Source organism: Melanotaenia boesemani, chromosome 14 (genome assembly GCF_017639745.1).
Source record: "Melanotaenia boesemani isolate fMelBoe1 chromosome 14, fMelBoe1.pri, whole genome shotgun sequence".
Taxonomy (NCBI): Eukaryota; Metazoa; Chordata; class Actinopteri; order Atheriniformes; family Melanotaeniidae; genus Melanotaenia; species Melanotaenia boesemani.
The window spans coordinates 19,043,287-19,055,575 of NC_055695.1; the positions used below are offsets into that span (position 1 = coordinate 19,043,287).

The 12,289-nt window shown below is 38.4% G+C and overlaps 1 protein-coding gene across 7 annotated transcripts in view; it reads right to left on the minus strand.

Moving 5' to 3' along the window:
* The window catches only part of LOC121652892 (unconventional myosin-IXb), a 57,706-nt gene that overhangs the window by 18,228 nt on the left and 27,189 nt on the right, over nucleotides 1–12,289 (minus strand). For all 7 annotated transcript variants that reach the window (XM_042005995.1, XM_042005998.1, XM_042005999.1 and 4 more), the window contains 4 exons: nucleotides 6,252–6,346; nucleotides 2,459–2,521; nucleotides 657–756; nucleotides 107–207 (listed from right to left, as the gene is read on the minus strand). In XM_042005995.1, coding sequence (XP_041861929.1) covers nucleotides 107–207; nucleotides 657–756; nucleotides 2,459–2,521; nucleotides 6,252–6,346 — 359 coding nt within the window. The remainder of the gene's footprint in view (nucleotides 1–106; nucleotides 208–656; nucleotides 757–2,458; nucleotides 2,522–6,251; nucleotides 6,347–12,289) is intronic.

Sequence of the window (12,289 nt, forward strand, 5' to 3'; positions counted from 1 at the left end):
TGTACTTTCCGGACATGCCTTTTAACATAAATTTTAAACAATTACTTCAACATTTCTAAAGGAAAGGGCACTTTCCTACAAAGAACATGTTTACTGATTCACTTACTGTTTCTTAGTGGCTGGAAGGAAGCCAACCATCTCCATTGCCTGCTGCAGCCTTTCAAAATCATGACGCAAATCTTCCTCATCTTCTATCTTAAAGTTTTCCTGTAAAAAGAAAATAATAAAATGAACAGTTGGTAGGGAGGTATAAAGGTATGAAAATGAGATAAAACAAAAAGTCCCCAAAAAAGGTCAAGAGAAAGGATAAATGAAAAGGAGAAGGCAAAAGGGGAATCAAAACAAGCTAGTGAACAAAGACTGCTTCATTAAAATGCAATGCACATGTGTGAAGCAAGCTGCAGGAATATACAGCAGCTTATTCAGAAGCTTGGCAACCCAGTAAATACCAGATCCACTCAGTTAATCATATAGTTACCTATTATGTCAAATCTCAAAATGCATCAGGTTATCTTTCATTAACATGTTTCACAGAGTATGACGTGGGCTGAGAGGACTGAACAGGGCAAAATTAAATTAAATGTACAGTCTAAAATCCTTGGTTTACAGCTAAAAGTACTTTTTTAATTGTGTTAGGCAGCTGGACTCAACTGTACCTGCTTGAGGTAGAAGTACTCTTCAGGTGGCAGCAATTTGAACTCTTTTCTTTCTTCCTCTGAGGCACCCAACAGCAGGTAGTAAAACACATGATAGTTCCTGGAAACAACGAAATAAAACATATACTTCATACATAATGCAAGCCTAGATAGTGCTTGTTATTACTGTAAAATGCTGTCTCTACACTAATTAAAACAAATTTCACAAGCATAAAGCTCAATTAATGTTTTCTTATTGACATCCTTTATTTGTTTAGTTTCATTATGTGGCAAACAGTTATAAGTGAGTATGAACATATTTTATAAAGGAAGAATGAACACGTTGTAAAGAACAAAAAAAAAAGCACACAACAGCGATGCTTATATTAGTTTTCCACTTGTGCTATCAGTGAGCAGGTAGATAGGCCACAGAGCTTTGCTGTCAAAGCACATGAGATTAATGAGTTTCCACTTGTCACCAAGAATAACATCATGCAGTAGTCTCTCCCTGACTAAACAGGCAAGATGCAACGTCAACAGCAACTGTGGGCAGGGTGATTAACAGAGATCTGCAGGCTGGCAGTGGGCGAACGGTTATGGAAATGGTAAATAAAAACCTAGTGGAGAAAATCTAGACAGGAAACTAAAGCCTGTTACACACTCCACAAGAACGTTGGTCTTGTTCTTGTGGAGGTGGTTGGGACTTGACGCATCAGCTGAGCAGAACCTTCTCCTCATGGGGCTCCAAGAAGTCTTGTGTGATTGGTCGGACATTTGAGGGCGGCGTGGTTTACGTGGAAAAGCTTGAAGCGGAAAGTTGACAATTCTGCATTTCTGCTAATCCAAAAGTATCTAAAAAAACTGATCCAGAGTATCTAACAAGCTTAATGAATGAATGAGTCATTTTCTTCCCACACAAAACAACTACTTTATGTTTTTAATCATTATGAGCAGCTCATTTTAATATTCTGATTTCAAACATAAAAGCAAAAAAAATTGCTTTAGTATAACTGTGAAATCTTTACAACCTTGTGTCTCAAAAGTTTTGCTGTATCCACATCCAACAGCAGGACAACCTGAGACTCAACTTGTTGTGTCTCAGGTTTATTCATTGCTGTTAATGATGTAGCACTTTAAGCTGGTGCTAATCAAAATCCACTTCTTCCTTTGACTTTCTCATCATGCAGACAAGGACCCTACTGGTCACACCCCTGACTGCATTTCACAATTACCAAATATTTGTATCAGCATTAGTCATGCAAACAGCAACAGACAAGCTGTCTGGTCATCAAGTGAATGTTGCTATGAGTAACAAAACGGGCTGCATGACTAGAAGAAAGCATGTGTGTCAACACGTGGAAAGTGACAGTAAAGTCAACCCTTTTTGTTTTTTGGTCCTTATACAGTAACAGATAAGACTTGACTTAAAAGTATGTGACATTAACTTAGACAAAGCAATGTAAATGGCTTTACAAATTTTAAGTAGTTATGTTGGTTTTCTTATGATCTATTGCTGCGACATTCATGTTGTTGAGTTGTGGCAAATCAGTGGGTAGCATTTCTCCGTTTACAGAGGATTTACGAGTAATGAGAAAAGAAGGCATTTATATGAGCAAACATTTATGGTTGTTTAGCAACTAAATCTACAGTGCTAGAGTGTGTGTAAGTGTCTAAGCAGATGAATATCTAAACTTAGACTAAAGCTTTCGGCTGGACCTCATTCTTAACCATCAAGGCTCCTGAGGGAAGCTCCTAATGTTTACGCAGACAGACCCTTGAAGCCCAGTTGGGGTGAAAGGGCAAGACCCCCTGTTCCTCCTCACCTCTCGTTCTTCTCTCTAGAAACCAGGCGAGACTTCTCCAGGAGGTACTTCTCCACCACAGCCCTGAAAGACAGAAAGGGGAATAGTAAAGAGGACATGAAAAAGAAGTAATAAAAGCAATGAGGATGAATCACTTAACACTCAAGGTCAGTCAGCTCTCTCTCTGTGTGTGTGTGTGTGTGTGTGTGTGTGTGTGTGTGTGTGTGTGTGTGTGTGTGTGTGTGTGTGTGTGTGTGGGTGTGTGGGTGTGTGCGTGTGTGCGTGAAAGTGGGCTAGTAGTAAAGAATACAGGAGGAGCAGGAGAGGAAATGAGGACAGATGGTTGGAACAAACAGTGAACAAAACGTTCAGATACTGTCGGATGTATATGGCAGCATATCACACGCTTGCAGTGCAGCACGCATTAACAAGACTAAAAACACAACTGCAGGGGCTTGAGAATAGAGGTACACACTCACTGCAGTCATGAGGTATGCAGTTTTAAAAGCAGTGGTATTTACTAAGTATGCCAGGCCAAAGCAATAAAGTTGTCTAAATCAGATTTTATATGCCAGACTTGTTTTTTCTATAGCCAAGCAAAAACAACACTGACGCCAGTCCTCATGACACACTAAGAATAGAGCCATGCTGTGAGAAACACAACTGTGTCCATCCACAAAAAATCCAGCCCTAACTATATGCAGATTAAGAAGTTTATGCATCCAGCATATGTAACTGTTAGATAATGTTCTGTGATGTTGGGGTGTAATGTCTTGCAGGTGTTGTGGCAACAGACACAAAACTCAATTACACACAATGCTAACAGTACTGCAGTTTTAAAATATTGAAAAGGTATTTGGTGTTTCTGGGAAAACAACCCTGAGGTGCACCTGGGTTAAGTTAAAGATTCAATTTAATTACTTACTTAAGTCTGTTGGAGAAATATCTCTAGAACCAGATGAAGGCATCTTTTGCATGTTTCATTCATGTCAAAAACGTTAACACACCTTGTAATTAATATCAAAATACAGGCCACGCCAGTTTATTTATTCATTAAATTATTTATTTATTTGGCGCAGCATATATGCAGTTGTTGAAATAAATCTGTCTCGTGCTCCAAAATGACAGGAAAGCCACAGACATACAGCTATAAACATAATGGTGAAAAAAACTGAACCTTTGGCTCCAAAAGCAAGAGGATCTGGTGGTTCAGTTATGCTGACAGAAGCATTTTGGTGACACGATTCTGGTTCACTTGTCACCATGGAAAGAAGGCCCACTGCAAATCAGTTCAAAGCTGTCCAGCGTTCACTTCTATGTTAATATCTTAAAGGGAAACATCTCTCCCAGTGTGACACCACAAAATTCAGGGAAAAGGTGTTTTGACTCATATGACTGGGATGTATATCATACTGTGTGCAGGTGCAAAGGCTCAACCCAGATAAATAAGTATGGGATATTTTTTAGGTTAACTAGTCTGATGGCACTCTCTCGCATCTCCTCCACACACATCCTTTTTCTGGTTCTGCTTTATCTCACTTTTGCCACTAGTGAGGAAAGCTTTCCTGTACAGAGACCCAGAATGAGAACATAAAACATCTAATCAGTCAGTTATTTAGTCCAAGCAAAGGAAAGCAGAACAGCAGCCTCCCCTTTGTTAACCTCCTCTATTGACTGTCTGAATGGCTGTCATTGGAAATGGATAGACAGACAGCCTTTGTTGGGTCAGAGCACTGAGTCCTTTAGCGCTAAGAAACAGAAAGCTACACTAGCTTGAACAGTCGTGGTGAACTACATGAGACACTTTGCTTTGAGTAAAACATTGTCTGCATATTATTATCTTGCAACTTTCACGTTTTAGCCAAAAGAACCTTTAGCTAACTAAAACTGACTCTGCTGACTAAATTACAGACCCTGTTCAGGGTACGAAATCTAATAGACCAGATGTCACTAACAAGCGGATCCGGACCCAGAACTTGTCTCATTAGGACCCGGACCTAAAATATAAAATCTGACGGTGTGTTTTTATTTTAACTGGCTCAGCTTTTGTAGTCCTCACGAAAGTGGTCAGGAAACGCGCAGACAAATTTCGTTTGAGTTAAGCCATCCCACGTGATACACTCAGCCAATTAAGTCTGTGAAGCTGCTGGCGGTAAACTTTGCAGCACTACAGATGAGAGTTTCAGAGGCAGGTAACTAGTCATCTGGATAAAACAACAGATGATTGCGCCAGAAAAAGGCAGCAGTTTTTCCAATCTTGCCTGTTATATGACACTTTGTGTATGTTTTTCTATGAAGTCGCTTGCAAATATCGGGCTGGTTTTCTTGAGTGTAGTTGCTTATTTGGGCTTGTTATGAAGCCCCCCTGATTCTCTCACAGCTGTGTCTTATTTTAATTGAAGCTTAAGATTAACAATGTTACTGCATAAACAGACTGTTATTTTATATATATATATATATATATATATATATATATATATATAAATAAATCAAATTTTATTTAGAGCACTTTTCATGCGCAAGGCAACACAAAGTGCTGTACAAAATAAAAATAAATCATGCATATTGAATACAAAATTTAAAAGCCTTCACAGATTAAAAAATATAACAAAAAGTAAAAAAGGCATACCTCATAATTGTTCACACACATTCGCACACAAACTCACACACATACAAACCAAACTTCATGTACACTCGCCCCGCCCACCCATACCCCATTTTGTACAAACATGAACTCCCATTACCAATAACTTCCTCTGAACTTAAAGTAAGTATAAAAGTAATAATAAAATGCAAACATCTGGCTCGATACTGCTGTGAAGAAACGATATCTTGGGGATCCATTCACACTGGAAGCCAATCCACCTATGACCACATTGGGAGCCACCACTGGAACCACCCAGTCCAGGGCAGGCCAGGGTCCACGCCACAGTCCCTGAGCTACAGTGCTGCCCTGTATATATAAAATTGTTATTATGATCTCCTGTACCTTGGCTCCAAAGTTTGTGTTTTTTTTTTGTTTTTTTTAACTGGACCTCTTAAGATTTTAGTTGAATACCCTTCTAATAGACCATGACCAGGTGCCTTTAGGAAGAATTAAGAAGCCCACTTACTGTGGAGCTGAGAAGATATCACCTCTTTCACATTTAAAACCATGTTTTCTTAAAAGACACCATATTGAGCAGCTGTTCTCTTTTCATAATGAGGAAGTGACACAGCTGACCAGACTTTGATGCTGCTCTTAACTAGACAATGACTGTCAAGAAAAAGGAAGAGCAAGTCAGGAGTTGAAAGTTTCAGTCCACATACACACTGTGCATAGAAAGAGTTGCATGACCAGTCATAAAAAGAGTGAAGAGGAAGATATTTGGCTACTGAGAGGTAGAATATCCATATAATAAGGTACAGGATGATCAACAACATAAGAATAATTTCAATGTTGCTGAGTAGCTCACAAAAAAAAAAAAAAAAAGAGATTACTTCCTGGAGTTGTGGATGCATGACACTGAGATTATATATGATGTGTGATACACAAACAAATGCTTTAGTATGTATTGTTAAGCTCGGGTAACACAATTGCACCTTTGCATGCTGCTTAGTTGTAGAGCATGTACAAAAGCAGAGCGACTTCCTTGTGGAATGCAGCCCTTATTAAAACTCCAAGTCAAAATGTCTGCCATAAAAAACAGTCTGTCCCCCTACCATGAACTGCATGAGCTATATTAGTACTTTGCATGTTGATATAGCAATGACAGTACATTTTCCAAGCTAAAACATACATAACACTTGTGTATACCTGGTGCTGATTACTTACCCTCGGACCACTCCACTCTCCAGATAATTAACTTGGATGAATTTTCCAAAGCGGCTGGAATTGTTGTTGTGGGCTGTCTTGGCGTTACCAAATGCCTGACAAACAAAATAAAAACACAATATATATTTATCATGAGAATAAATTCATACATTCAACAACTTTTTTTTTTTTTTTTTACTTTTAATGTATTTAACAACAACAAAAAATGTGGTAATTTCTTCAAAAACCAAATCAAGCTGAAAAGAGGAAGAAAGATAGTTGCACAGCTCTAAACCGCAGAGTTATGTGCAGGATGACAAATCAGGTTAGACTTCTTAGCCGTTTAAATAAACTCACTTGTGCCCCCAAAAAGTTTCAGTATCTTGCAGCTCACGTATGATGTCTTAAAGCTCAGCTATTAATGTTGTTGCTTTCACTCCATATATGGAAGCACATCTGAGAGTTACAACATAATCTGCAGTGAAGTTTACTTCAAACTAAACACCCCTCTCTCTCTCTCAGCATTACTGAAGTCAACAATAACAAATCTCCCTGACAACAAAAACTAAGCTGAAACTGCAGAAGGGGGTATGTTTTAGGGTGAATGTGTTTGCACTAATGTAAAAGAAAAAAAAAAAAAAAAGATTCAGCACAGAATATATTAACCAATACAGATTTAATCTTAAGGTAAAGTTAAAAGTGGGCATTTCTGTGAGGTGCAGATGAGAGAACAGCAGCTATTCACTCATCTGTGGCTGTCTTAACGTACAGCGGCTGCTTTTCACCTCATACGTGTTACTAATGTTATTTAATAGGAATTCCTCGGTAAAAGGACCAACTTCTGAGTAGACTGAGGAGGAGTCACAGTTCACTCAACTGTATCAATACCTCTGTTTAACCTAACCTCCTAAACTGGGAGGATTAAGGACTTTCATTTTTAATGGATGTTTCTTTAACAAAAACAACAACAACAAAAAAATGAGACTCAGAACACTGTTATTGTCATTTTTATGATGGAAAATGAGGGAACAAAAGCAGTATCAGCTCCAAATATTGGCTCAAGAAAATCGGCAGCCCATATCAGTCATCAGCCAAGGCTGATGAGAAACAAAAAGCCCTAAAAAAATCCATATCAGTCAATCCCTAGCCAGTAATGATAAATGAGCCTATAGGCCAACCCCTCTGTATGCCCATGTCAGACCAGGAAAACAGAGGACTGTAGTTTTTTTTTTTCCAGTTCTCAGACAAATTCTAACCCACCAGAGGCACAGAGGACCCAGTCACCAGGCCTTAGTGAGGGGCCCTGATTACTGCACTGATACGGTAACAGAATGGCAGTCTTTGCTCTCTTCGTGATGTGCATGTTCACATGGTTACAGATACACACACGAACAACAAAAGGCCACCGCAGGGGAAGTTGACTCAGTGCATGTTAAATAGGAGCCGTATTGTATTTTCTAAAGCAGTTGCAGAGTCAATTTGACACAGTGATCAGCGTACATACAAACACAAACACACACCTACTGGAGATTCTTTGCAATGAACTGCTGACCCATTTTTTTCAGCATCTCAATTTTGACATTTTGTTTTATGCAGTATTGACAATTTTTAAATCACTTTTAATTCTATTATTTAATTTTAATATAGGACACTAAAGCTATCAAAGCAAAATAGGATTTTAAAAAGTTTTATACTTGAGGGACCCATGAGGCAATAGCTGTTGCTTGTTTGTAGATGATGAAATAGATGCTCAATTGTCAGTGACCACAGTTGTCATCCGTCTAACCTCAACTTGCACAGACAAAGCTCTAACTCCTCTTTGGGCTTTCTCCCTCAGTGTTTCTCTGAAACCCCTGCCTCCACAAACCTTTGCAGGCAGGAGAACAAAACCCTGGGAAATCTGTGGGAAGCCCAGTTTGCTGTGCCACGGAGGGAATTCTAAACATCTCATAGTATCATTCGTATTCAAACATGCCCATCAGCAGTCACTCTGATTGGTTGGAAGGCTCAGCAGGTATGAGGAAGCAGATCAATGGCTTGCCAAAGCATACCCATGGAAAGACACGGTCTAATCTGCATTCTTACGAAATAAGGTTTGCACACAAGTATAATCAACAAAGAAAATGAAGAAAGAGGTTTAGAAGACAAGAGGAAAAAAAGGGGGGCATGTGGGGCCTCAGCAATCTGTAATCATATGTGCGCGATTCAGATTTTATTTGCATCTCAACATTGCTGTTTTGACTGTTTCGTTATTGCTTTGGTGAGCTAGCTTTCCAGGAAGTTCTGCTCCCTCTACAATTCTACTGAAACAGTCCGTATGGAGTCTCACATCCACATTTAGCCCATTTGACATGCACACACAAACTTCCTACAAACCAAAGTAGGGGTGTGCCTCTAAAAAACATGATTTATAAGTTGTTGGCCCCAACAAGCAAGCAAGACAGACATGAGAAGGCATAAATAAAACAGAAAAAAATCTTTAAACAGTTGCATAAGTTTTAGTATAAACTTGCACAAAAATGAAAAGAAGAAAAAAAAATGTTCAAATAGTTGTATGAAGCATCCAAGGTTGTTCATGGAAACAATTTAATGTGAACGTCGCACAGACAACTTTCTGTGCTCTGAAAGTTGTCATATGTTGCTAATTTCGGCATAATTTCAACACTCCTACTAGTAGGACAAATCAAAGACAAGAAAACTATTATTCTCTGTAAAAAAAAATCTAGTATAGCTGTGTAACATTGGCTGTATCCGTTAGTCTTGCTTCTCAAAAGTGTTTCAGTTAAGTGTTTCCAGAGGCGCTGCCAAGGCCCTGACACTGACACCTCACTACAGCATGGATACACCCACAAAAGCCTAAACAATCCAAGTGCCACAACGACCATTCCCACATTCAGTGGACAGTAACGGCCAGTGCAAAAAAAAAAAGAGTGAAACTTCCTGGTGGATGAGCTTATTTTTTCAGCTGCAAAAAAAACTGAATCTTTCAGCCCAACTTGATTTTACATATTTGTCAATTACAGGTACAACTGGACATCCAAGTGGTAATAAAGTGTCATGGCTGCAAAGCATCTATGGTACTTGGTAAAAGAATAATCACTGTTTGTTGTCTTGAATGTGAAAAGTGCTTTGGTAGTATCACATGTTGTCAGCAGTGACAGAATTAAGCCACGTCTCTGCACAGTTCCTCCTCTATGTTTGACTTCTCATCAGGTCACCAGTATGTACTACCATTGAGATTTAAACCCTGGAGCTTAACCCATCTGAATGGTTTAACAAAGAACGGACTCTCTGAAGTTTAATAAGGACTTCAGTGACACTTGAACAAGGGTTCCAGATAATTACTGTTTGCTATATTTTTGTGTCTTGAACACTGTGACTTAGAAATACTCTGGTTGCAGGCTAGATATAAAAATTTAGATAATTGGAAGATTTAAGTAATTAGTCTTTTAGGAGTAACAGCACAAGAAAATATGCTAAATGTTTGCTGCAGTTCTGTTATTTATCATTTTAAATGGAAGATGTTTGGGCTGTGTTTAAAACAAAACAAAAAAAAAAAATGAGGAATTGGTGTTTTGATTATTTTGGGATCCACTTGAAAAAACTTAATTGCTAGTTACAGTTCTTGAAGGTTTACTGATTTGCACAAAGACAATAAACAATGTTATAAATTATCTGGCCCATTATCAGAGAAAAGCTGCAACTCAACTGCTGTGGAAACTAACTTGTGTGTGATGACAGCACAATGGAAATAAAGTCATGGTAGTGGTGGTTAGGAGGGAAAAGAGGACTTCTGTAATCACTGACAGTAATTAATTACTTCTATTTTTAGCTAAAGTTTGAAAAGCAAATCAGAAACATCCATGAACTAAGTTTTATTGTGATATGCTTTCCCGGCTATATGGAAGGAACAGAACAATGTTAACCCCTCATCATTAACTTTATCAGCATTATACAAAGAACCACAAATCTCTACAGGGCAAAACATCTGTGCCTACTTTAGTTTTATAATATATTGCACAATCATCAGTATTTTAGATAAATCATCTATAAATACTGACACATGCATGGAAGCAAAGACAATCTGTATCTGCAAACAGGAACAACTTCCACAAAAGGAACAAAACAACGAGGTTATGATGTGTCACTGTACAGCACATAGATGCCACAATTCACACAGAAACACACAACTTTTTTTTGTTTTGTTTTATGTCTAGCACAAGAATTCAAACTATTCTGAACTTTAGAACCTGTTTAGTCTGAACATCAGAGGCCACACTGGGACATTTTGAGTATACATCATACTTGAAGGCCCATCTAATAAAACTTACCCCTGCAGGTCACAATATGAAATATGCAAGTATGCACCAATAAAGAAGTCAAATTTTATTTTTCCTGCACAATTTACATTTTTGGTGAATTAACAAAAGGTCCCTATCCCTTAACAGAAGGTGAAAAGGAATCCAAACACATGAAAATAGTAGAAATGGATTTGCCTTTTTGAAGCCTAAAAAAGTCTAAACATTAACACAGGTGATCACTAACTAAGCTAGTTCAAGTACAGAGCAATGTCACATATATAACATGTCAGTAGTAAAACCCCTTTAGTACCACTAGTACAACTTTAGCTACTCACGTGGCCTTGTGTTTTACCAGATTGGATACATTTAAAGCAGCTCCACCCATGCCTAAATGAGTACCACATCAAACCCCAGCTTGCGGTGTGGTCTTGGTACCATGAATAGACCCTGAAGAGGTGTACAGTCTGCTGCTACAAGTAAGATGAGCGTGGCCTGAAAAGAGAACCATGTTCTGCATTCCAGTAAGATTCTAACTTGTATGATTACAGGAATGTATTTGTAAACAGTGTATACATATCCTACAGCCTTCAACTGGAATAGGTGGGTATAGCAAATGGATAGATTGAGTATACATATTTGGTCTGAGTACATTTATGACTCATGGGCATGACATGGTGACTCAAACCCATAATGCCAGCTTTTCCCAGACTTATACACAATGCCACCCACTCACTGATACACAAGAGATAAACAATAGATCAGCAGACAGAATGGCCAGTTACTCCTCTGCACTTCCTGAACAACAATACAGTACTCTGGTCTATCCACACCCTTCAAGGCTCTAAGCTAACAGCAGAGGGAACTACTGCCTTTACTTCATGTGTCGTAGCTGCTTCCTGTTAAAGGGTTCCGGATGATAGGAACTTCCTGTCTGAAGTTGTGAGACAAAGTGGCATGGAGGAGGCTGGGAAGCAGAAATGTGTACCAAGTCACAAGGCTACTGTATAGATAATATTAGCAGCTGAAAAAGTACAATGTATTCAGCTCCTACCTTTTTCCAGGATGTTCTTACACTAACATACAGTGTCAACATGTATTTTGTGCATGAGGGGTCTCATGTTTGGAACCATTTAAATCTAGATACAGTATCAGCCTTTATGTGGTTAATCTTCCCCCAAAAAAAGTACATGGTATTGGTATTTATTATGGAGCAGATTTTTCCTTCTTAAAAACCAAACATTATTTGTTGGATTGAAGAATAAAAAATGTATTCATTATTTCTTACATCAAGAGCTTCACATGTACATGAGGGGCAAATTCAGGCATGTCTAAACAAAACAAGTTTTCTTTATTTAAAAAGGACCATAAGACTGACCTAATCCCAAGTAAACAGCCTAACTGGTAATAATCTTCACTTTGATGTTAAAATCAGAGCAATTCAGGATACTGTTAAAAAAAACAAAAGACAGTCTCTATTGTCTTTGTCTTTTAACCAGTAAAAAGATGGCAGGTGTTCTTTTTGTCGTTTTTAAAGAAGGGAATCTGTTTTAAAAACAAATGCTTTTAAGATGCAGTCAGATAACTTAACTTGGATCCACTGAAGATATGGATCCATACACCCAATAGCACATTTTAAAACCTCTACAGGCCTGTTACTTCATCCACAATCGTTAACCAAACATTTTACACATAGGGAGGGGGGCCCTTCCATCTATAAGCTAACATGCTCAAACAAAAGCAGATCCTGTTGACAATAAG